General features: G+C 36.4%; 1 protein-coding gene across 1 annotated transcript in view; it reads right to left on the bottom strand.

The window, feature by feature from the left end:
- Positions 1-17319: 17319 nt before the first annotated feature.
- The window catches only part of HMGCLL1 (3-hydroxymethyl-3-methylglutaryl-CoA lyase like 1), a 150174-nt gene continuing 141061 nt past the window's right edge, over positions 17320-26432 (bottom strand). The window contains exons 8-9 of the mRNA XM_033217496.1: positions 22378-22503; positions 17320-18712 (exon numbers count right to left, since the gene is read on the bottom strand). Coding sequence (XP_033073387.1) covers positions 18611-18712; positions 22378-22503 — 228 coding nt within the window. The 3' untranslated portion in view covers positions 17320-18610. The remainder of the gene's footprint in view (positions 18713-22377; positions 22504-26432) is intronic.

Here is a 26432-nt window from a genome sequence, read left to right on the forward strand (position 1 = left end):
ATTTGGACAGGCAGCACTTGGATAAGTTGGCTTTTGCTACTGGTTTCAACTTTAGTTTTCCATCTTCCTTGAGTGACTTGGAGGTGAAAGTATACAAATAATAAAAAAATTTTAAGTAAATATTTTAGGAAAAGAAGCATAATTTTACAAATGGATCTTTCTTTCTGTAAGGTCATCATTTTATAATGCCAAATTCTCATCTTCTGCTTTGTAATATGTTACTTGGGGATTTTTTTATGTTAACGCTATACTTACTACAGTGGCACCTCTCATAATTCAATAACTTGCCGAACACAGGAACATCTGAGACAGTGTAATCAAAGAAACGTACAAAATAAGGATCAAAACATTATACTGTTACTTTATATTACATGATGTACTCAAAGATAGTAAATATTTTTCTGTATATTTATTCATAATCTGATCTCAGAAGACTGTTGCTCCTGATAAGAAACATATCTTAAAATTACCAAGAAAGGTAACCCGAATGTTTATGCATATTAACTAAATCCCTGTAGAATAATTAATCAACTGTTTTAACTTTGAATTCTCAATTGGAGAACTCTCATCTCTTTTACTCTTCTCCCTCCCCAAAAGGTTATCTTTGTGAATGGAGAGAATGCTGAGGTGTGCATACTACCTTCTGGATCTTTGGTGCTCTCTGCTGTGGGGTGACTGTCTTTTCTGCTCTCTTGTCATACTGCAGCAAAGCCAGCTGAGGAGGGGCTGGTTCATCCTGATAATTTGGGTACCAGGGTTTCTTCTCATGGCTCCCAGTTTTTTGGCTTCTGTATACAATGACTCCTTGTTCTATGACTCTTCTGGCTCTCTGGAGAGGATCACGACTCTCCTGCATTCCTCTGGAGAGTAAAATAGCTACTTTCTCTGAACACTGATATATATGGTTGAAGCTAATTTCAAACCCCTCTCAGCTATGGCTTCTTTCCTGCTGCAGTCTCAGTGCCATGTTGACTTGGTAATATATTCAATATCAATGCACAGCTTTGCTAAGAGGCAAGAAGTAAAGCCCTCTTATACTAGAATTTCCCCAAAACTTAGATAGGTTTGAGTATTGTTCTTCATTTCTACCCTGACCCCAAGCCCATGGTGGGATCAACAATGGGTGGGATGGGATGGTGATGGGGGAGGGGGAAGTAATCTTGGAAGGGTTTGGGACAGGCCCACCCTCAATTTCTCCCATGTTGAAAGTTCCTATCTACTGCAGTGTTTTCCTGCAACATATCCTCCATGTTTTTTGCACTATAATTTTAGTATGGTTTAACAACTCAAGTCTGCCAGAGTAGGATCATGATATGTACAAGGAAATTTTAAAAATATAGAAACACTGCTAACTTGCTCTCAAAACAGTGTGGCTCTCAATGCTATTGTTTTTTAATGTTGTTGAAAAGACCAGCTTTTAAGCTGAAACTGAACAATGACTTCTTCGTTCTAAGACAATATGCAGCCTATCCTGGGGTAATTAATACTGTTGCTTCACTGATTTTAGAGTTACAGAGCATCATAATTTAAGGAAAAATTTTAAATACCAATGGTTTAAAATTATCCATTATTTTCTATAACCTACACACAATGGCTCAATTGAAAGCTAGTTCAAGTGAAAGAAATGAAATGAGAAGAAGTGAGAAGACAGGAAAAAAGAACAGGGTGCTACAGGGTATTAAAAATTGTACCTCTTTTCCTCTTCTGTATTATCTTCACTCTATTGCAGGTAGAAGACAAGAGTGTTATGGTAGAGAGACCCTCAAATATAAAACCACCTGTAAGACAACACTTTTATAGACCTCGTAGGCTAGCTGCCTCATTATCATCTTTCAAGTCATTGTTATTATCATCGCCACAGATCAATCAGAGAAGACCCCAAATCAAACATTTCCCCACATTTGATTCTATTGGCTGGTCAAATATAATCCTTTTTGTTAAGATCCATAAGAAGCTAAGATTTCTGAACTACAAGTAGTTGGATTCCCTTTAGTAAATGATTTCTTTGTATATCACAGACACTGAATCCAGTATCTAGATATGTTCTCTTTGATTACATAGCTGCTAGAAACCTTAGAGTTCCATTTGCATCTAATTTTTAGAAAGTATTCTTGATTGTACAGATTTTTATTTTTATTTCTCAATATCTGTTTATATTTGCCTTCATTGTCACCATTACTTATAATAATACTGCAACTAGTGGTAAGTGTATAGAGTAGGATATGTTGGGTTATTCTACGGTAACAAGCAACAATGGAATATCAGTGGATTGCGATAACAAAGGTTTATTTCTTGCTAACACTACAAGCCCATTACAGGTCAGCTCAGACTGCTCTGTTGCCTTCACTGGGAGGCCAAGGCTGACAAAACGACTTTTCTCTGGGATACTACTAGAAGGAAATTAAAGATTATGACAAAGCACATGTTTCATTTTAAAAATTCTGTCTAGGAGTAACACGTCTTCCCTGATTGCACTTTGACCAAAGCAAGTCATATGGCTGTCTAAATCGGCAAGGCAAGGAACTGTACTCTTCCCCCAGAGAAGCCAAGGGACACCAGGGGATAACAACACAGTCAAACAAAATAGATTGCATTTACTTAAGTAATTATTCAATGCATTATTCATGCAATATTTATATATTTAATACTCATCAGACTTTTGTTGGGTATGTACTAGGTTTTTCTTCATTTTATATGTGAATAGTCATGAGTTTAGAGAAACCAAGACATTTACTCAAAGTTACACAGTTGGTAAGAAACAGAATTGAGATTGGTACTGGATTTTTCTGTTTTAAACCCAGTCTTTACTCCTGCATATGGTACCTCTCCTGGGATAAGAAGGGGAATGCATTTTTAAATGTACGAACCCAATAAGAAGCTGAATGATCTACTTTACCATTCCAGTGTTAAGAAAATCCAGTTTGATGGCAGTGAGTTTTCCCCTAACCCTGCTTGAGGAATCAATTGCCAATGGGTCAAAGTAGCTGCTAATGAGCTAATAATCACTCAGTGGCAGCTAATTAATCTGCAACCTGGGAGCACCTATCAGTTGGTGTTCAGAAGACCAATAAAATAAGGGGTCAACTGGGATGGCTCAGAGAGATCAAATCCAGATTTTTGAAACAGAAAAATTATGTACATTAAATTATATATATAAGAAAGTACCAAAGGGAGAATTAAGATTAAACATATTGATTGGCTTTGTCTTTTTTAAGATGCCGTCCTTTTACACATGAAAACAGAACTGTAGTCATTAGATTAAGTCACTGGCATCCTAATTAGCCAATCAAAGACTTAACTCATTTTACAATTATTGAATAGGCAGCTCTATAGTTTGATAAGTGCCTCTCCTTTTCCCATACACTGTGGTCCTTGGTTTCCCACTGTTATTCTTCAGAGTGATTTCTTATGGCACCACAGAGTGGATAATTAAACAAATTTTGGGACACTGTTATGTGTCAGTTCTTGTGCTGGACTCGGATGTGACAAAAGTCTGACCTTTATAGAGCTGAAAGCCAAATGGAGGTGACTTAAACACGTAATTACACAAATAACTTTGCAAATCACTATTAGTCTATGGCAGCAATGAAGCATTTTGGCAGCACATTATATTTAAACTCTCTTTACTTGGTATCCTGAATTGGAAAGAAAATCAATATGCAAATCATCACCTTGACTGTAATATTATGATTATACCATATAGTAAAAGGTAGGTATTTGGTAGCCTTGAATGTAACAATTCATGCCACAACAATTATACAGCAAAGATTTGGAAACACATTTATCAGAATTGAAAACTTATAATTTGAAGCTTGTCATTTTTGAAGGCTTAAATTTTTAAAAAATTTTCTCATAAAATTTCAATAATATTCATAAAGCATTCGTCAACATTCAGAAATTATTTTAAATTTATAAGTAAACAATAGGAAAATGCCTTTTGTTGATTAAAATTTCTTCCACATTTTCTTATAAGAACTATGATTATGTTACTAATAGACATCTTTTAAGGTCTATCTTGAAAACAAATAGTGTATCTGTTTAAATTATTGAATAAAAAAAATCTTAAAATTTTCTGATTTCCAGAGTATATGACCATGTATTAAGCTCATCCTTGAATGTCTTGATACATACTATGCAGCTTAGAGTAAAAGTTACAGGCCTTCAAACAGGTGGATAATATAATTTTCATTTTCCTAATGTATACCAGAATCTAAATTGCATCTTTCCTTCATTTGAAACCCAATCATTCAGTTATGGTAAACTGACTTGATGGGAAGTTTATCTTAAGACTTATGTAATTTTTGCCCCTTGTGTATCATGGTATTTGGGGAATATATTTTCTGGGTATAACATATGGTGGAACAATCTTTCAGGTTACCTGTTGTGACCTTGATTTTGCATCATGGGAGTAAAATATGCTTCCAATTAAAATTGTCCTGTGGGGATGCTATTTTTTATGAATTCAGGGTAAAGAATAGCAAAGGAGTCTAGGCTGTGTTTGACAGCTGGGCTAAAGCACCTTGAATCAATAAAATTCTTATTCCATCCTAAGTACTTGCCATTGTTTCACATTGTCATGATTCTATATAACTAGATTTGGAAACCTCTAATACAGGTGGTTGTCCACATTAATGCCCAATATTCTTGAAAAAGGCCTACATACTGACAAATAACATCAAATAAATAATTGCACACAGAAGTTTATGGGTTCTGTTTTAGGTGCTTTGAGAGAAACTTAAAAACATAATATATTTTTCTAAATGATGCTCCTAAAAATAAGACATACAATTTTAACTTAAGTCTATGTAGACCAGAGCTTGGAAGTTCTATTCTCAAATATATGAATTTACTTTCTTACAACAATGATCCAACCATGCACAAATTATTTCCTTTGTTGAACTCTGAATAATGCTAAGCCTGCTAAACATTCTACAGAGTCAAGTAAAATCTGATTGAGAGTGATTTATCTTTATTTTTCTTTATTCTTTTCTAAGCACAATCTTTCAGATTCCTCCATATTCAGTATATCATTCAGTGCAAAGCAGGACATACTAATATGTTACACAAAGTCATATTAATTATTTAATACAGGCATACCTCAGAGATATTAGGGATTTGGTTCCAGACCACTACAATAATACAAATAACACAATAAAGTCGCATGGATTTTTGGCTTTCCAGTGCTAAAAAGTTACATTTCTATACCATAGTCTATTAAGTGTGCAATAGCATTATTTCCAAATCAATAATGTATATAACTTAATTACAATATTTTATTGCTAAAAGTTGCTAATGCTCATCTGACCATTCATGCAGTTATAATCTTATTGTTGGTGCAGAGTCTTAGCTTGATGTTGATGGCTGCTAACTGATCAAGGTAGTGATTACTGAAAGTTGAAGTGGCTGTGGCAAATTCTTAAAATAAGACAACAAAGTGTGCCACATTGATCTTCCTTTCATGAAAAGAATTCTACTTTCATAAAAGATTTTTCTATAGCATACTATGCTGTTTGATAGCATTTTACCCACAATAGAACTTCTTTCAAAATTGGAGTTAATTGGCCAGACGTGGTGGCTCATGCCTGTAATCCCAACACTTTGGGAGACTGAGGTGAGTGGATCACCTGAGTTCAGGAGTTCAAGACCAGCCTGGCCAACATGGTGAAACCCCATATCTACTAAAAATACAAAAAATGCTGGATGTGGTGGTGGGCACCCGTAATGCCAGCTACTTGGAGGCTGAGGCAGAAGAATCACTTGAACCTGGGAGGTGGAGGTTGCAGTGAGTTGAGATCCCACCATTGCACTCCAGCTTGGGCAACAAGAGCAAAACTCCATCTCAAAAAAAAAAAAAAAAAATCCTCTCAAACCTTGCCCCTGATTTATAAACTAATATTCTAAATACTTTGTTATTTCAACAATATTCAAATATCTTCATCAGATTCAATCTCAACAAACCATTTTCTTTGATCATCCATAAGAAGCAACTTCTCATCAGCTCAACTTTGATCATGAGATTAGAGTAATTTGGTCACATCTTCTGTCTCCAATTCTAATTCTAGTTCTCTTGCTATTTCCACCACATCTGCAGTTACTTTCTCCATTGAAGTCTTGAACTCCTCAGCCATCCATGAGAGCTGGAATCAACCTCTTCCAAACTCCCGGTTAATATTGTTACTTTTGTTTCATTTCATGAGTCACAAATGTTCTTAATCACATCTAGAAGAGAGAATCCTTTTCAGGAGATTTTCAATTTTTGTTGCCCAGACCCATCAGGGAAATAACTAGCTATGGAAGCTATAGTCTAATAAAATATATTTCTTAATTAATAAGACTTGAACATCAAAATTACTTCTTGATCCATGGGCTGAAGAATGAGTATTTTGTTAGCAGGCGTGAAAACAACATTAATTTCCTTATACATCTCCATCAGAGCCCTTGGGTGATTAGGTACATTGTCAATGGGCAGTAACATTTTGAATTTATTTTTCTCCTGACCAGTATGTCTTAACAGTGTGTTTAAAATATTTGTAAACTATGCTATAAACAGCTGTTCTGTCATTTAGGCTTTGTTGTTGCATTTACAGAGCACAGACAGAGTAGATTTAGCATAATTCTTAAAGGCCCTAGGATTTTTTGAATGGTCAGTGAGCACTGGCTTCAGCTTAAGTCACCAGCTGCATTAGCCCCTAACAAGTCAGTCTGTCCCTTGCAGCTTTGAAGCTAGGCATTTACTTCTCCAATCTATGAAAGTCCTAGATGTATCTTCTTTTAGTGGAAGGCTGTTTTGTCTACACTGAAAATCTGTTTAGTGTAGCTGCCTTCATCACTGATCTTAGGAAGATCTTCTGAACAACTTGCTGCAGCTTCTCCATCAGCACTTGCTGCTTAGCCTTGCACTTCTATGTTACTAAGATGGCTTCTTTCCCTAAACCTCATTAACCATCCTCTGCTAGCTTCAAGCTTTTCTTCTGTAACTTCCTCACCTTTCTCGGCCTTCATTGTATTAAGGAAAATCAGGGCCTTGCTCTGGATTAGGCTTTGACTAAGAGGATGTTGTAGCTGGTTTGACCATCTGTTCAGGCCACTCAAACTTTCTCTGTATCAGCAGTAAGGCTGTTTCACTTTCTTATTAGCTGTGTGTTCACTGGAGTAGCACTTTTACATTTTGTTTAAGAACTTTTTCTTGGCATTCACAATTTTTCTAACTGGCACAAGGGGCCTAGCTTTCAGCCTATCTGGGCTTTGAACATGCCTGCCTTACTAAGCATAATCATTTCTATCTTTTGATTTAAAGAGAAATATGTGACTCTTCCTTTCACTTGAACATATATAGGCTATTACAGTGTTGTTAATCAGCTTAATTTTAATATTGTTTTGTCTCTGGGAATAGAAAGACCCAAGGAGAAAGAGAAAACACACAACTAAGTTTGCCATCTTATGTAGGCATGGTTCATAGCTCCCCAAAACAATTACAATTGTAACATGAAAGATGACTGATTGCAGATCACCATAATAGATATGATAATACTGAAGAAGTTTGAGATATTGTGAGAGTTACTAAAATGTAACAGAGAAAGTGTGCACACACTGTCAGAAAAAAATGGTGCTGATAGACTTGCTCAACCTCTATGCAGATTTGCTACAAGCCTTTAATTTGTTTAAAAAATAAAAAAATCCACAAAGCATAATAAAGGAGAGCATAATTAAATGAGGTATGCCTATATATGGTCTTTACTATGTATTTCTAGTTTGTTATTATATCCTATTTTTTTCCTGGATCATATTTTACAGCTTTACCTACCGATTCACATCTCAGTATACATATCCAAATATATAGTAATTTTTCTTTTGCTATACTTGCCATACCCCTCGCCTCCAGTAGAATATCAATTGTATGACCAATAATGGGGAAGGAGTTAGAAATTCATCCCCTTCCTTCCACTACAAGAATCTCAAGGTAATTCAAAAATTTAAAAAGATGGTCATGAAGATGGTCATCATTCCAAATGCTCCTTAGCAGCCAGACAATTGGAGGAAGGAAAACAATGTCTTTCCTTTATATTTATTCAGCCCTAAAGAATATAAGTGTTGTTTGAGAAACATTTATTGAACTAATGATATAATACCATATATAGTAAAATTCCTGTTAAGTAATTTGTCTTTTGTAATTTATGACTTATTTTATTAAACAAATACATAAGTGGCTGAGTGATTGTTGTGTCTCAAACACCACAAGATCATAGAAATTTGAAGCTCTAAACATAATGTCCAAGCAGCTGGCTAAATGAATTCTTCACATATTATAATTTATGAGCTTCTTAATTGGACATCCGGATTCCTCCATTTTCCCCTGTGCTTCAACCACATTAGCCTACTTTTAATTTCCAGAAATGCATCATGCTTTCTCCCTCCAGAGAGTTCTTCCACATGTGTTCCCTTCACAAGAAATGTTTTCTCCCCTTCCTCTTCTACTATTTAACAACTTGCTTTTTCAGATATCATCTCATGAATCATGTCCTTTGCATGGACATGTTTGGTTATATACTAGGGAATATGATGAACTTAGAGAAAGATGAACTTCTCCTTCATAGCACTTATTACAAGTGCAATTGTGCTATTTATGTCAATATCTATCTTCCTCAGGATTACTTATCTTGGTTTGACTCACTATTTGTCCTCAAACTCTAGCATCTATGGATAATCATGTACCATTTATAGATTTATTTATAACATCAGTTCTCAGATCTTTGTCACAACACCCAAGTTGGAGAAAAATGAACTTAGAGAAAGATGAACTTAAAGAAGAACTTCTCCTTCATAGCACTTATTACAAGTGCAATTGTCATTGTATCATAATTTTTGTGATTCCCCCATTAGACCATTCCATAAAGAATCATTGATAAGTTTATTCACTGTTATATCCCTAGCACATAGCACATCCTTGCTCCTACTTGGTAAGGTTGACTTAAATAGTTGCTTTACCAGGATTCAGTCTCACCCATGTTAAGACATAGAATTATGATTTTGTTTGGTGTGGCAATACACCCAAATACAATCTTGAAATCCCAGACTCTTTAACAACTAAGTGATTAGTTGTGATGTGACACAGTTATGACCAATGAAACTCAGGGTTCCTGGGAAACCAATAATTTTAGAGATAGACAGCAAGATTGCTATTGTTCCTTCTTCTGGCCTTGAACGTAAATGTAAAGTTTGTGTGGCAGCTATCTTGGAACCATTAGGAAATTAGTATGAAGATGAAAGCTAACCTCTTCCCAAGCTAACAAGGATGATGAAGCAGAAAGATGGTGTTTATTATAGAGTGTGGTAAACACTCACATTGACAGGATGGACCTCCCCACAAAACTGGCTCAGATGTTGAGACTGATAATGCCACACACATTCCAAGAGGGTATGAAGAGGTAAATTACTCATGCATTAAACTTTCTGGAAAGAACAGGGTAGAAAGCAAAGCAGATCTAAAAATAGCTTGAGTGAAGGAAGGGGCAAGTGTCCCTGGGCTTTATTGGCTGGGGAATAAAGACAAGGTGAGGATTCCTGCATAGTTTGAACTTTTCCTGCTGGTGGTCATGTGGTGGTTTGAGCTTCTCACCAGCACCAATGGAGGGAGTACCTGGGTTTTCTTATCTTCTTGATCACATGTAGCGCAGAGAAAGAGAAGGAGACCTGAAAGTTGTCAGTGGTTACCTACGCTTGTTACACAGGGCATTAGGACAATAACTGAAGTCATGTACTCTATATTCTTATTACTTGCAGGTAAACACAATCCTAACTGTACAGTAAGTGCTCAATAAATATTTTTTAAATGATGAAAAAATGGGAAGTTATAAGGTAGTCAATGGCTTAGACTTTCAGGGTCTCAATTTGCGCGCGTGCGTGCGCACACACACACACACACACACACACACACCATGCCCTCTAACTTTGGTGTTGTGGCAAAGATATGAGAACTGATTTTATAAATCTATGAATAGTACATGCTTGTCTACAGATGCTAGAATTTGGTGACAAATAGTCAAAACCAAGATAAATAATTTTGAGGAAGATAGAGATTGACGTAAAAATAGACAAGTAAATAGAAGTATATAATTTGCTAGAACTATAATTAAACTTAACTAAATTCTTTTAGAAATTCCTTTGTATTTTTCCACTTAAGTACCATTGATCTCCAATAATATAGGCTGGTTTAGATCTTGGGCTCCATTTAGTCTTATCTGGAAGACCCTGTCAAGTACATCAGATATACTTTAGAGTTACCCAGTTGCATCTATTCATTTGACCTGTGCATCTAAATCTATCAACTTACAGAGTGCACATAAAACTTGCACTGAGTTACCTTCTCAACACTAGAGTATAATATCCATCAAGGCAGGCATTGTGTCTGCCTTGTTTACCATTGAAATATGAGAACTTAGAAAAATGTTTATTTTATACATATGCATGAGAAACATTTGTTAAATTAATAAAATTCTGAATCTTATAGGCAACTCTGATTTGTATTTGTGCTATTTAAGTTATTTTTCAGGAGAACTTACAAGTTCGTTCACAATTTATTATCTTGTATGTCAGAGTAGTCTAGCAAGAGTTGTTCAAACATCAGCTATATCTTGGCTACTTATGCTTTGCTAGGACTCCCCATCTTCAGGTATTTAAAATAGTAATTAAAATGGAAAATTTCAAGAGCTTCCTTAAGAGGAAGTACACTCTGAAATTCAGAAAATGAAGGCACAGCTTTTCAAAACAAATAATTTAGGTTATTCAGAACAGGGCTTATATTTTACCATACACATCTGAAGAACAACTAAAATTGTTAATAAAACTTATAATAACATTCCCAATTTCTCAAGATAGCAAAGTCATGTCAATTACTTATGAGATGCTCTAATGTGTTAGACATCATGAGGGATATTAGGGATATACAGGTACATATTATATGGTTTTTGCATTTTAGAAGCTCATAGTCAAGTGAGCAAGGCTAACATATAGTAAATAATCACACAAAAGAGTGATCAAATTTGAACAAATTGCCAAGGGAAAGTGCTGGGTGAGTACAAGATACCTCAGGGAGAAGACTAGTGAAGCCCAAGAAATGAACATAAAGAAAGAAAGGTACTCAAAACTACTGATTTGTTTTGACGGGGTTTGAACAGAGGTGATGAAAGGGAGGGTAGAAGTAGATACCAGGAAATTATGCTAGATGGTATATAGAATCTACGTTAGGATTGGCCTTGTGTACCACAGGAGCTTATAAACTGGGGGAAAATAAGTTATATTTGATTTAAACAAGATAAATCCAACCACAATGATACTTCCTACAGAAATGTTTATTCTTTAAATAGTTGAGATATAAAGTGGAAGCTTCACTTACCTGGGAATCACATTTTTAATAGTTCATCTTTATTTAGATAAAGAGCATGGTATTATATATGGTTTATAAGAAATCTAAAAGTAAAATATGATTTTTAAACTAATATAGAAGTGAATGATACCTTTTCAAAATCATTGCCTTGCAACTCTAGACAACTATTCAAACATTCTGCCAGTAAAGCAAATGTGTTTATTTACTGCTCACTGAAATTGTCTTAGAAACATTTGACACATTCTTTTGAATTAACTGGAAAGTAAAAATTTGTTTTTTCTTTGTCAGCCTGGATTTGATTTTTAAAAATAACTGAATGTCATTTGGACAAAAATCTGGTGAATAAAGTAGACAAATAAAATGATAAATATAATCTTAACTAAATTAACAAGACAAATATGGTTAATATTGTCTTAACAATATTAGCACAATATAAAAACAAAATGACTCTATAGTAGTGACATTTAGTTTCTTTTGTGGAAGAGACTCAATGTAATTCCAATTCTAAAATATAATGCCATTAACATGAATGCATAGCTTCCCAAAATGACAACTTTGAAGGACAACCATGACTGCAAACATTAAATACCCAATAAAAATGGTGCACTGTTGTAGAAATCCAGAAGTTTCAGGGAACAGCCTCTAGTCAGTTAATGGTAAAAGAAAATTTCCAGCTGGGTGAGGTGGCTCATGCATGTAATCACAGCACTTTGGGAAGCTGATGTGGGAGGATCACTTGAGGTCAGGAGTTCGAGACCAGCCTGGTCAACAGTGGCAAAACCCCGTCTCTACTAAAAATACAAAAATTATTCAAGTGTGATGGTGCATGCCTGTAATCCCAGCTACTCTGGTGGCCAAGGCATGAGAATCGCTTGAACCCAGGAAGTGGAGGTTGCAGTGAGCCACTTCACACCAGCCTGGGTGACAGAGTGAGACTGTGTATCACAAAAAAAAAAAAAAAAAGTAAAAGAAAATATCCAGGAGGTAGAAGAATACTAATGGGCTTTTCATGTCTGGATGGACATATCTTCTATACATATGTACAAATCCCTTACAGAAACACTTCTATCCCCACTTACGCTCTTAGTATTTGTCATCACATGTTTCTCACTTCTTCCTCATGCTCATAATTCTAGCCTGAACTACTTTGGTGCTCAAATTCTTTGAAGATTGTTTACAGTTGAGAAAAACAATGACATACTCTTTGATTAAAGGAAGGTCCATAGATATGTTTTCCTTTATACTAATGTGATAGGTACTGAGCATACAGGCTGTTATAAGAAGGAGACAGATATTAGCACTCTACAGCTTCCCTTCACCTCTGGAGTATACACACATTTACAGTACAAATTTTGTGAGCTGACTACCAGATAATTAAATTTTATATAAACGAAGCTCCTGCAAAAAGCAGGCAGTGATTCCTTGTAATTCTGTGGACCTCTCCAAATGCTGCTGGAATGTCTGCCCAGCAATCCAATATATTGGCATTAGTGTACAGATAGAGGTCATTGTGAAAACCCTCTGACTGAAGGCATCTTTTCAGGATTCATATAATTCAGGATAATGGTCTGGCTGGCTACCTATGATATTTTGCTCTGCCTCACTAATGACAGGGGTCTTAAATAACCGGCTGGAGAAGGAAAGTTTAGATGGAATGATCATCAGAAGTTTTGATTTAGTTCCTCTTAATTCCTAGAGGGGCATAATCCCTTTCATAAGCCATATAAGTTTGATACTATGGCTCAAGTCAAAGGAAAGGTGACCCTCATGGAAGCAAAGTACTCAACTAAGCACATGGTTCTGCTTTATAATGGAACCAGGAAGAACAAGAAGAAAGTGGAAGCTTTCTAGGTAGTCCAAATAAATACAACTCATATGAAAACAGATGTCAAAATCTATCTGCTCACCTGTCCAACTGCCAAAAGACTGAAACAAATTCCTAACATTCATGAAATTTTTGACTTTAGATGATGCAGGATATAGAGTTCAACCTACTCTATTTCTTAGATAAGTGTACTCAGCAAAAGTATCAAAACAAGTTCCTGTAGCAGACTACTGCCATATGAAATGCAGAAAAGAATTAGCTCAGCATGCATACCTCAGTGGTACAGCATAATAAGGAAAGCATGGGACTCTGGTGCCAATTTAAGACTATGTGGTCCTGGAGTTTGATGACGAGCTGCCCTTTTGAGAATTATTGCAGCCCCTTTAAGACAACACACACTTTACATGGAACAGGATATAGAAAGAGAGCCTCTCTAATTGTTAACTCACAAAGGAGGGGAAGTTCCACTCCAGAGCAGTGCTATAGGAAATGATACTAAAAATTATGATTGTTAATATTTATTGATTACTTTCTAAGTACTAGGCACTTTGCCAAACACTTATAAGCATTACTTCATGAAATCCCTCCAATAGCTGTATAAATAAAGGCTATTATCTGAGTTTTACAGGTGAAGGAAGTGAGGTTTAAAATTAGGTTTAAAGACCTTAGGTAAATTGAATAACTTTGCATAGCCATTGAGTAATACAGCCAAGACTCAAAACTGGATTGTGTGCTTCCAGCGCCTAAGATCAGATGGTGTCAAAGAAAAATCAATAGAACCCTGGTGGAATTTTTCTCAAACTCAAGCCTCCTGGAGAAAATCCTAATGATGAGGCTATTCATATGACTCTTTCAACTTACGAAGCTGGGAAACAGTCAAGGGAAGGAATGTAGCAGAGGAAATCGGCATCTGTTTTGTATACTTCACTCCTCTCATAGGCACTGTTCACATTGGAAATGTAGGCTGGAAATGTGTGCCTGTTTGGATTATATGAGTGCTAGTTCAAAATGATGCTTTGTTGTGTGGATATAGGGCATACAATAAGCTAAATAGTATCCATTTTTTCCTCTACCAATTACAAGTGTGGTAAATCACTGGCTTAGAAGGTCAGTGATTCTCAAACTTTAGGGCTCCTCAGAATCCCCTGGAGGATCTGTAAAAACACAGATTATAAGCCTCAACCCAGAGCTTCTGATTTAGTACATCTGTGCTGGAGTTTGAAAATTTGCATCTCTAGTGAATCCTAATTTGAATTCTAATATGTTGGTTATGTAGTTTGGATATGTATTCCCTCTAAATCTCATGTTGAACTGTAACCCTCAGTGTTGGAGATGAACCCTGGTGGAAAGTGACTGGATCACGAGGGTGGATTTCTAAAGAATGGTTTAACATCCTCTTGGTACTGTCCTGGTGATAGTTGTTATAAAGTGTGGTACCTCCTCCCTACTCTCTCTCTTGCTCTTGTTTTTGCCATGTAAAGTTCTGGCTCCCACTTCACCTACCACCATGAGTAAAAACCTCCTGAGGCCTTCCCAGAAGCAGATGGTGGCGCTATGCTTCCTGTACAGCCTGCAGTACCATGAGGTTCAAACTCTTTTCTTATAAATTACCTACTCTTAGGTATAGCAAGGCAAGGATGGGCTAATATAGCTGGTGTCCTCTTACTGTCCTTTATCTCTATAGTATACACAGATTCACAATCTGGATTTTATAGCTGACTCTGAGATGATGCCGTTTTCTCTGGATGAAGCTCCTGAGAAAAGCAGGTCATGCTGCTGCTGCTGCTGCTGCTCCTGGGATCACACTTTCAAAACCATTGTTCTAAATTGGAGATTTTCAACTAAACTTGCACATGAGAATTGTTGTATACATTTTTTTTTTAAATGCTGATGCTTGAAGTGTACTACTCCAGACCAATGAAATCAAAATATCCAAGGGTGAAGTTCAGGCATCAATATTGCTAAACTCCTCTCCCATCATCCACTGATTAATCTACAACATGAATTGAGATCACAGAGAATAAGTTTGTTTATGTATCAGCGACAGAAAATTAAGAGTATGTCTCTGCTAAGACTTGACTCTGAAATACCTATAAATTACTAAAGGAATTTAAGGAATACTGAAGTAATGAGGTCTTGATATCAAGTCATTACAAAATTTTTATCTCTTAATAATATAGATGACAGCTGATACAACAGGCTTGCTTTTCTTCGATGACATGTTACAGTGGACTTTTAAATAGGTAATGGAGTTCTTGTTTCTTTGATAGAGAAGAGACAGGTTACAGAAGTTTGATGAAAAATCTAAATTGTTCTGGCCATATCTGGAATGGTGTATTATGTATGCATATGTGTGTGCCTGTGTGCATGTGTGTAAGACACACAGAAAGCAATGGCATGAACTTCTTAATGTCCATAACAAAGCTGATTAGTTGCTTATTATAGCTGTTGTCTCTTTACCTCAGGAAGATTTCTGTTATTGATATTGTAAATTTGTTGTTATCAATTCCAGCAGTTTCACTTTTACTTTATTCTGCTTAAAAACATATGTATTTCCCTTACAATTTTGGTTTACCCAACATTTCTTAACATCCTCTTTGGTATATATATGCATTCATTCCTTAATTCAATCATTCAACATATAAACTGGAAAAATCCTAAAAATCTATTAAGGGTTCAGGAAATATATGTGTAGAGTTCATGCAGAATAATTTCCTTCCTTCAATTCCCAAATGTTTATATTAAACCCATTTCTATTCTTGACTCCAACTAACATTTATTGGTATTTAGTGACAGACCCTAGCACTACGTTCTAGGCAGTGTGGAACTAAGAGTGAAGAAGATAGCAAAACCCTCACTCTCATGGAGTACATATTCTGTTGAAAAAAGAAAGAATAAACAAATAATAAGGTAAAAATTCTATAATTAATAATTAAATTAGTTGATGTGAGAGAGTGTAACAGGACTTACTTTAAACTGAGTTGTCCAGGAAGATTCATTAAGGAGGTAGAATTTATGCCGAGACCTCAATGACAAGAGGGAGCCAGTCATACCCAGGGAAAAAGCCAGGAAAACAGCTTTACAGGCAGAGAAAAAAACTAAGGTAAAGGAAGGACCTGAGATGGATCTGGTGTGTCTTGTTGCAAAAACAGAAGACAATGGGGTGGACTACAGAGCACAAAGTGAAAAGTGATACAAAAATTTTGAATATATATGAAGCTTGAGATGCCTGTTGGACACCCAAGAGGAGGTATCAAATAGGCAAGTGCGTCTCAAAGTTAATTTGCATATGAGTCATATGAGGATCTTGTTTAAAATGCAAACTGTGATGCAATGGATATGGAGTGAAGTCCCAGATTCTGTTTCTCAAAAGGTCCCAGGGGATGATCCTGCTGGTCTTGGACCACATGTTGAGTTGTAAGGATGGAGGCAACTGTACATTTGTGTCTGCAGTCAAACATAAAGAAGAGAAGGAAGAGGCCAAAAAATAAATAAGGTGGAGAAAAGAAAACCAGAAAAGAAACTTTCTTTAAACTGTCAAAGAGATTTAGGTGGTTTGTGTGGAGAAAGGATACCAAATACCTACAGCAAGCTTTCTCATACTAAATGTGATTCAGTAGCATCAAGGTATTCATGGAAGTGACACAGTACACTGACATGGAAGATATGTAACTGTGCTCTAGACTGTACTTGGAGTTTCTGACTACTTGCTCTGCCTTTCAAAGTCCATGGTTTCCATTTCAAAACAGCAATGCTTTCCCCTTAGTTGTTACTATAAGCAGTTTGTAACAAGAGATGCTTTTCCAAATATCTCAAATTAAGAACTGCATAGCTTTGTAAGAGATAGGAAGTCAGTCTTCTCAGAATATGGTGTACATATCCAGCTGTACACGCTAATTGGAGGTGTCCCATTACTGCCAGTGTGCAGGGTCATGTGCTTCATGAAGAGAGATGCACAGGGAGATGTAACTGAAAAAGATTCATAACCAGCTTTGATTTTTGTCTGCTCCCTGCATTTCCCCCAACCCCCAAACATTAACCCCAAAACGGAGACTTACTCTTAGTATTCCTGCTCCAGAACAATGCAACATAGTTATAATCAGTACTTCTCTTACTTTCTTGAATTTATTTTTATTTCAATGGTTTTAATGAATATTTCCTAGAAAGTTCACAACACTCATTTTTATGTTTCAATTTATATTCAGATTTACTCAAAGATAATATCACCTGGTATTATTAGAGAAGTCTATATAAATACTAGAACTGACATTTCAGATCCATGTGTAATAATACTACCCCCATAAAATTTGCATAGGTTACAGAAATGTTTATCTTGAATAGTCCTCCTGCTCCTCATCTCTGTCTTTGATATATTACATCTTGCAATTTCTGGTAATCAATTCTAGGACAATAGACAACATTTCAGCCACTTCAACTTTTAAAATAACCACTAAAAAATACACCAAAGAATCATGTGATATAATCAAAGCACCATGAATCAAAGGAAAATAGGTATTTCATTAACCAAAAAATATCTTAATATTCTTAGGATCACAACGATATTTCCTTGGGCAATTTGAAAGTGATCTGAAAATTATAAAGGTAGATGATGATATATGTATCAACCTATTCTTATCATTGCAATTTAGACATCAGGACAAAAATAATAGCCTACAGTTTCTCAATAGCTGAGTAACTCCATGCTGGGTTTTACTATAACTGATGATAGGTAAAGTATAGTAAACTGGATGCATGTAACAAACATGGGAGGTCGTAATATGTTTCCAGGATATGGCATCTTGCCATTGGCCACAGCCTCTTGGAATCAGATAAAGTCACTGAAATAGTTAACAGATGTTAGCCATACTCGAAATATAAAAGTTCTATTGCTAAAATTATGTAGGGTCAGATGGAGATTTGGCTTTTGGTCCATAACTTAACTGACTTGGCAAATGAATAGTTGAGATCCAGAGGCATAATGCATAATATTGAGGCCACACACTCTGCATACTATGCAGGAGCTCATAAACAACTGACGGTATGCACACTGTGTTAAGCCTGCCTGATTAAGTATTAACACAGTATTTGATACTTGGGGAAATATGAACTCAATTTTCCCATCTAAATTAAAAAGTTATTTCTACAAGAGCAAAAGAGACTTTTTTCAAAGTTCAAAATATGACAAGTTTCATTATTTATCCTCAGCTTGCAATTTACCTGATGACTGATATTGCTTTTTGTTGACTTAATCTATCCAGTTATAATCTTTTTGAAAAGGATCTCTTTTTTCCCATTCTTGTCTATTACTTCACATATCAGAGCAAAGTTGACACTAATGATTTTCAGATGAGTATTGTAGCTGAAATTGATCTTCTCAACTGTAGGTCATAAATCCATTCAAGTCAAGCACGGAAGGAGGCTTGTGCTACTTTAGAGTTTGTGGTTTTATTCACAGCTTTGCAAATGAAGTCACCAGCTTCCATCACTTTGTATAGATTCACACCCTGGTGAGGAAAAGGAGTATCAGGAAGGCAGAGGGATTAGAGAGAAAAAAGATAAAACATAGCCTTTTAAATTTTATTAGTAGTTACTTAACCATTTAAAATTACTAAACAAAGTGGTGGTGGTCATTATCAATTTGGGGGCAACATTTGTTTTCATGAATAATGTTAACATTTTAGATTTTTCTGCTTTATTACAGCATATCTTGAATCTGACCCTTGTATAATAATATAGGTAGACACATTTGAAAAACATCATAATTCAGGCTGGTATCTAGAGTCTAGGAAGGGCAGTAATGGAACTACAAAAACAGTCTACAAAGCATCAGTGAAGGACAATCAAAATGATAATGTTTTGGAGCAGTTTATAGATAAGAACTGACTGAGAAAAAAGACTATCCTCTTTATGAAGAAACAAACTTGAAAAAGCCATAAGGATTACGGAAAAGGTGAATGCATATATATACATATATATTTTTTAAACCAAGTTCAGAAACACTATTACTAGTATGATATTGAAGGAGGTAGTTGCAAGTGAAATAAAATGAAGTAGTATTTAGTACACATCTGGAACTTATTTGCCTGAGAGGTTGTACTGTCTGAAAGTACAAAGGATCAACAAAGGCTTAGGTAAATCCATGGATGACAGATATGCAGTTGGGTATAAAGACCAAGTTCAGGGCATGCCTTTGGCTTTGGTGTAATGAAAGCGTCACTATCAATGTCTCCACCCAGCACTTTTGTTGTTACAGGAGGAGGCAAAGCATTAGGTGGATTAAGCACAAACTTGTCCTTACATGGCATTTCATAAGCTTCTATGTTCTCCCTCAATATGGACTAGAAACAATGTGGGATTAAAGTTGAAAATACTCAGTTTTCCTTGCTATTATAAAGTACTTTTTAATATCTATGAACACTTGTGACTTTCATAAAATAGACAAGTATAAAAACTCATAGGGGCTTTTCATAACAATATCATTTTAGAAATTGGAGACATTTCAATATAGCCAATTACTTATCTCTTTAAGAATTAATACTATTTTATAAAATGATACTTGTAAATTTCATTTTTTTATTATAAAGTTGTTTTCAGGATACTAACATTTGCTTTGGCTTGAGAAATTTTGTTTTGTCGTGGTAATGGCTTTACGTGGGTATCTGTTTAACATCCTTAATCCAATGATACTTAAATTCTGTAAACAATTAACTTCGGATGCCTTTCACTTATAAATTATATCCAGCAAGTGTTGATAGAAAGATTTTAGTCATTAATGTCTTTCTTCTCTTTTCAGTAATTCCATTTGTAACATACAGTAGAATTTGCTGATATCACACCAAAGAAGAATTTTGTTTTGACTTTACCATTTTATCTAATCAGTAGATATCATTATGAAAACAACACTGCATGTATTCTTAAATCATTTATCAGGTGCTTAATATGTCTCATGTACTATGATAGATTCTGGAGTTTCAAGAACCTCACGTAGAATGTGGTTTCTGCCTTTAAGGTCAAGCACGCAATGTAGACTCACAACAGAAAATTCTGTACCATAGTTAAAGCCACAAATAGAGATATGCCCAGGTTATTATGGAGGCAGAGGTGTGAGGCCACCAACCCACCAAGGAAAAAAAAAAAAAAGCAGAAAGGAATGTGTCAGGGAAAAGTGCCAAGAAGGGTAAAGCCTGATTCGAGGTTTATACAAAATATATAGAAGAGGATGGAGGATGTATGGGTCACTGTATGTCGGCAGAGAGAAGAGCAGTTCAAGATATCTTAAATATCCATGGTACATATGGATAAAGGTAAAATATACCATTAACCCTGGAAAAGGTAATAATAGGCCAGATTATGTGATAGAGCACAGGCTTGCTTTCAGAAAATTAGAATCCACCGATCAGTGCTCAAGCAGAAGTAGAGCCTATTCATACTTATATGTTAGGTGTAATCCTTTGATGGTAGCATGGAGGATGGATTTAAAGGCAAGTCTAGAGCCAGCAGCCAGTATAGAGGATGAACACCCAGGAAAGAGATGTGCAGACCTGCATCAATGTAGTCATAGCAGAGGTAGTAAGGAAGGGACCAACAACCAAAATATTTTAAAGTCAAATTAGCAGCTTTGGTAACTGATTGGACATTGAATCCATAGTGAGATTAAATTCTATAGAGAATCTTGGTTTGTTGCATTGGGTGACTAGTTGAATTGTGGCAACTACTCAATGTAGCAATTCTTGGATGGTAAAACTTTTAGGAATAGATTTGACTTATTTGCATTTGGACTCTGGAGTTATGGAACATAACTGGCATATATGAAGCATCAGCTATCAGCTATGGAATTCAATTCAGTCATCTAAATTTCTAAGAAAGGAGCTATTTATGCTCATTTTATGTCATTAGCTTCTGATATAAATGATTAAGATATGATATAAATGAAATAACATTTATTTCTAACCAGAGAAAATAGGCAATAGCTCTTGGTGTTTATGGGTAACAGCTGTTGGTGTTTAGTGCCAAGTGAAATCAGTCTTTCAATAAATATTTATGGAGCATCTTTATGCCACAGGCACCAAGTATAAAGTATGAATAAGCTGTCATAATTGCTCTGTGGTTGCATGGGAAGCTAGACACATAAACAAGATAATTATATAACCTTGTGGTAAGTTCAGAGGGAATGCAGAGGAAAACATGAAAACACTAAGGAATGGGATCTAACAGTTTGACTTGGGGGATAGACAGGGAGATGCTAGACGGCTTATTTTTAGGATGGTGGTGTCTTACTTTCCAGGCCAAATAGAATACAAGGCATAAGGCCATTTCATGTGGTAGTGAAAACCTGAGCAAGGGGTAGAAGTGAGGAATAAAATGGTATAGAAGTGTAGACCAGAAGCAAGTTCAATGCAGCAGGAGCATCAATGTAAGTAGAGTGAGGAAAAAGGAGGAATAGGAGCAGCAGAGAGTAAAAAAAATTTGTTTTACAATACAGGTGATTATTTTACATCGCAGAAAGAAATTCTAAATGACGAATCATCTGTGATTTTTATTTTTTTTCCTAAATAAATCTGTTCTGTAGACTAACAGGTTGTGTTAACAATCACAGGGCAAAACAAGGTGCTGAATTTGTTGGATGTGGTTATGTGGCACGTGACTTTTCAGGTACGACTTGCAAAGAGACTATTCTTGCCATCCAGTGTCTCACATGCTAAGTGTTATGAAGCTCCCCTCTTTCACTGATCATTTAAAAAGTGCCCTGGGAGTTCTTCCAGAAGCTGTAGTTGTCACTGTGAGACAATCAAGATCTCAATTTTCTCCAAGAAAAACATTCATGCAAAAAACAAAACTGCAAAACTCAACAATCGTAACAGCAAAGACACAGGCTCCGACTCACAAAGTGTATAAAATCAAATCAGATAATACATGAAAAAGTACTTTAGAGGTCATGAAGCGCTATAAAAATGTGACTTGGTAGCATTATTGGTGATTGAGCTATAGCCATGAGTTACTTTATAAAGACCCCAAAAGAATTTTTATTGCATTTTCCCACTGTGCATTTTAGCAAATAGCAAAAGTGTAGTAAAACTTTGACCTCAAAATTGCTTCTCACATCTGAGAAGCATTGCAATTTGGAGATGCAAGGAATGCATGAATATTAAAATGTGTTAAAGTAACTTACTGTATTGAGCCCCAGGCCATTAAGCATATATATCAAATCCTCAGTGGCTACATTCCCAGAAGCACCTTTTGCATAAGGGCAGCCGCCTAATCCGGATACTGCAGAGTCCACCACATTGATTCCCATCTGGAAAACAAAGCAAACCACCTAAAGCTTGTGTGTTTATGGCACGTAAATTGTTGCATTTCGATTTAACCTGTGGTAAAGAGCAAATAAGCAAAATCTGAACTGGTTATTCAAACATATTCACTTACCCACTGGCCTCTAGAACCGTCCCCGGGGTACTTATTTCTTTTATAGCTAATTTTGTCTCTGAGGCTAACAGAAACTCTGCTAAGGCTCTCTGGAACTAGAATAATCTTTGATCAAAAGTAAAATGGTGTTGTTCATTGGTAGCAGCTCAACTGTAGGTGGTGAAGCTTAGAGTAAGGTTAATTTACTCCAGACTTTCACATATTATCCAGTTCTCTAGCTTTATTCTAAAAGCATTTCATAAGCAACATGAAATATTTTCAACATTCTAATTCAACATCAAAATGCCTTAGATGACTAGTATGTGTAGGGCGGGGGAGGGAGAAGTCACTGAGTTTGAAGTAGGATTTTGTGGGCTCACTTTACCCATTCAACTCACCCAGTCTTTACTGAGACATACATTGTTTTGCACACAAAACTCCACTGCTTTGGGAGAAGGAAGAAATATTTAAGAGACAAAACACTTGCCACCAGCAGTAACACCAGCTTACATTTTTTGGTTCCTCACTAAGTGCTGAACGCTGTTATTAACAAATTATGTGTATTAATTCACAGTTCTCCCCAAAACCCATGAAGTAGATACTTTTGTATCATCCATCCCCAGTTCACAGAAAGAAAACTCAGGTACAGAGGGAATAAACAATTTACCCAAGGTCACCATCTGATAGGTGAAGTCGTCTGTCTCCAGGGAATCTACACTCTGCCTTGATTTATATAGCCTCTGGAAACATGAGAGTTGGTACATGATTATGTGCTTGGGGATATCAGAGGTGGAAGAGTTCTCTGTGTGCTGGAGAAGTTATGGAAGACATGAGCACAACAGGGTCTGAGACCCCGGAGTTCAAATCTCAATATGAGAAGAACAGAGGCAGACATGCCATTCCTCTGTGAAAGGTAACAATTCAGTAATCAGAAGTTACAGTAAAGCCTAATCTGATTCTTCACTCTTGGGCATTAAAGAAAAAGTAACACGACCACATCTAAAATGAGGAGCACCTGGAAGCAGAGCTCTTGGTCAACCAACTAGATCATGGTTCTCAATCACAGGTTGCTGCTACATCCCCCGAGTTTTTGATTCAGAAGGTCTGGGCTGTGACTTGAGAATTTGAAATTTTGACAAGATTCTGATGGCTGCTGCTCATGTGGGAATCCTTCCCTGCCTTCCTTCCTTCCTGCCTGCCTTCCTGCCTTCCTTCCCTTCTTTACTTTTTTTTGATAAACTTTTAATTTTAAAATAGTTTTTGATTTTCACAAAATTTGTGAAGATAAAACAGAATTCCTGTATATTGCACACTCAGTTTTCTCTATGGTTAACATCTGTGACAGAAAACATTATTCAGTGATACTTATTAAGGCACAGCAAGGATGACTTTATTTAGGAACACTGCAATAGGTACAGGGACCACATGCAATGCAGGAGAGAGAGACTGTGCTCAAATCCAAATACAGCATGGGCAAATGAGAATTTATAGTGGGGGGGGTGAGGTGGGGGTCAGTAAATTAAAAATTACTAGGAGAAAACATCAGGAGTGAAAGCAATTCTGGCTAAACTGACCTACCACGATTTTTGCTGAAGACAGGTCAGGGTGATCAGACATGACCTTCGGGTTGGTGGAGGAGGAGAGACCTAATCAGATCGGGTGTTTGGATATTGAGTATAGGCGTTCTTGTTAAGCTGATGTAGAAGGAATTGCTAAAACTGGATTTTCCAAGGAAGTGCAGAGGTGGGCTTAGAAGTTTTAGAAACCTGACTAAAGTTTGGCTTCTTTGTCAGATCGTATATTATTATGGTATATTTGTCATAACTAAAGAACACATATTGACATGTTTTTACTAAAATCCATGCAATATTCTGATTTCTTTAGACTTTTAAAATGACGTCTATAAAGACATTTTTAAACATCTGTTCCGGGAGCTTAACAGTATACCACATTAGTAGCAAGGTATCCTTAGCCTCCTATGGGCTGTGACAGTCTCTCCAAACTATTTTGAGTAGTATAAGTCATGTTTCTGTTTTGTTTTGTTTTGTTTGAGATGGAGTCTTGCTCTGTTAGCCAGGCTGGAGTGCAGTGGTGCTATCTTGGCCCACTGCAACCTCTGCCTCATGGGTTCAAGCAATTCTCTTGCCTAAGCCTCTGGAGTAGCTGGGATTACAGGTGTGTGCCACCACACCCTGCTAATTTTTGCATTCTTAATAGAGACAGGGTTTCACTCTGTGAGCCAGGCTCGCCTCAAACTCCTGACCTTATGTGATCTGCCCTCCTCAGCCTCCCAAAGTGCTAGTCATGTATTTTTTACAGTGTCCTTCAGTATGGGTTTGTCTAAGTTTTTCTCCTGTTAAGACTGGAGTTATAGAGTTTTGAACCACAGAGGTAAGGTGCCACCCTCAAAGCATTATATCAAGGATACACAATATCAATATGAATTATGATGGCTGATATTAACTTTTATTGTCTGGCTGAGGTGGTGTCTGCCAGGTATCTGCACTATAGTCTCCTCCCAGTCTTTCCATATTGTATGTTTTGGGAAAATGTCATTATGCGTAGCTCACGCTTAAAGAGTGGGGAGTATCTACACCAAAATTTGAATTCTTCTGTATGGAAAATTTGTCCATTCTCATATTTACTTATTCTAACATGTATTTATATTAGGGAGGGCACGTTGGGTTTTAACGTAATAACAATTTACGTCTTTTGTTGCTCAAACTGTTCAACATTTGGCCATTGGGAGCTCTCTCAGTTGGCTCCTGTGTTCTTTAGGCATGCCAAAGGGACTGTGGGTTTTCAACCACTTTCCTAGAGTTCCTTTGCAAGACTGAAAAGGATACTTACAAAGTCTCACAAAGGAAGAACTACAGTCCTTAAAAAGTCCTAGAATTCTTTGGGGCCTAAGGAAAGTTTACAAAGGATAGACTGTTTTCTCTACCTCCGTTTCTTCTTCTTACACTCGCCAACATGGGAAGTTCTCCATTGCTTTCTTTCCATTACCACAACGTTTCTCACATAATGATCTGACAAGCTGTCATATTCAGCAGTAAAATACTCGTACCTTTAGGACAATTTTCATTTACTATGAATCAAAGCAGTAAGAATGGGGAATTATACTTTAGAAGTGAAATTTGTGGCATTGTCCACAAATAATATTTGCTTGGAAAAGGCAACTATTAAGATGTCCCATCTCTGGGAGTCTGCCATGATATAAACAGGCAGGGGCATTTCTTTACTTATAGGTTAAAACTGATCTATTCAGTGCACCTGAATGTATCAGCTTAGGAGCCAGAACTTTCCATTATTCTCAATCCTGTCAACCCACTGGAATCACCTGGAGCCCTTTTCAAACGACTAAAGTCCAGACTTCTCCCTAAATTAATTAAATCAGAATCTCTGTCCTAGAATCTCCTCTTAGCCAGTGATTTTCAAACCCCTAAAGTAGAGTTTCTCATCTATCTTACTCTTTATCAGTCCAGGGTATGGGTCTGCTTTAACTTTAGAGAAGCTTTGTACCCTGGGGAAGCAAACAGTTAACCAGGACTGGTCAGCATTTCAAGAAAAGCAGGTTTTGAAAAAATACCCAAAAAAGTATAAAGTAGCAAAAGTCAGAGGAATCAGCATGATAGGTGAGAAATGGCTTTAGCCCGAAATGTGGATGATTCACTTTTGGGATCTGGAATCCACATATCATGTTCCTTTTCTCACTACTGAGGATCAAGACCCTGCAACTACAGGAGTCCCAGAAGGGAAACTTGTTACCTTGTCAAAAGAACAGTTTTTAGTCTTAATTGGCCTTTTGGGAAAGAGTGAGGA

The sequence above is a fragment of the Trachypithecus francoisi genome, unplaced genomic scaffold, assembly GCF_009764315.1.
Source record: "Trachypithecus francoisi isolate TF-2019V2 unplaced genomic scaffold, Tfra_2.0 Lachesis_group10, whole genome shotgun sequence".
Classification (NCBI taxonomy): domain Eukaryota; kingdom Metazoa; phylum Chordata; class Mammalia; order Primates; family Cercopithecidae; genus Trachypithecus; species Trachypithecus francoisi.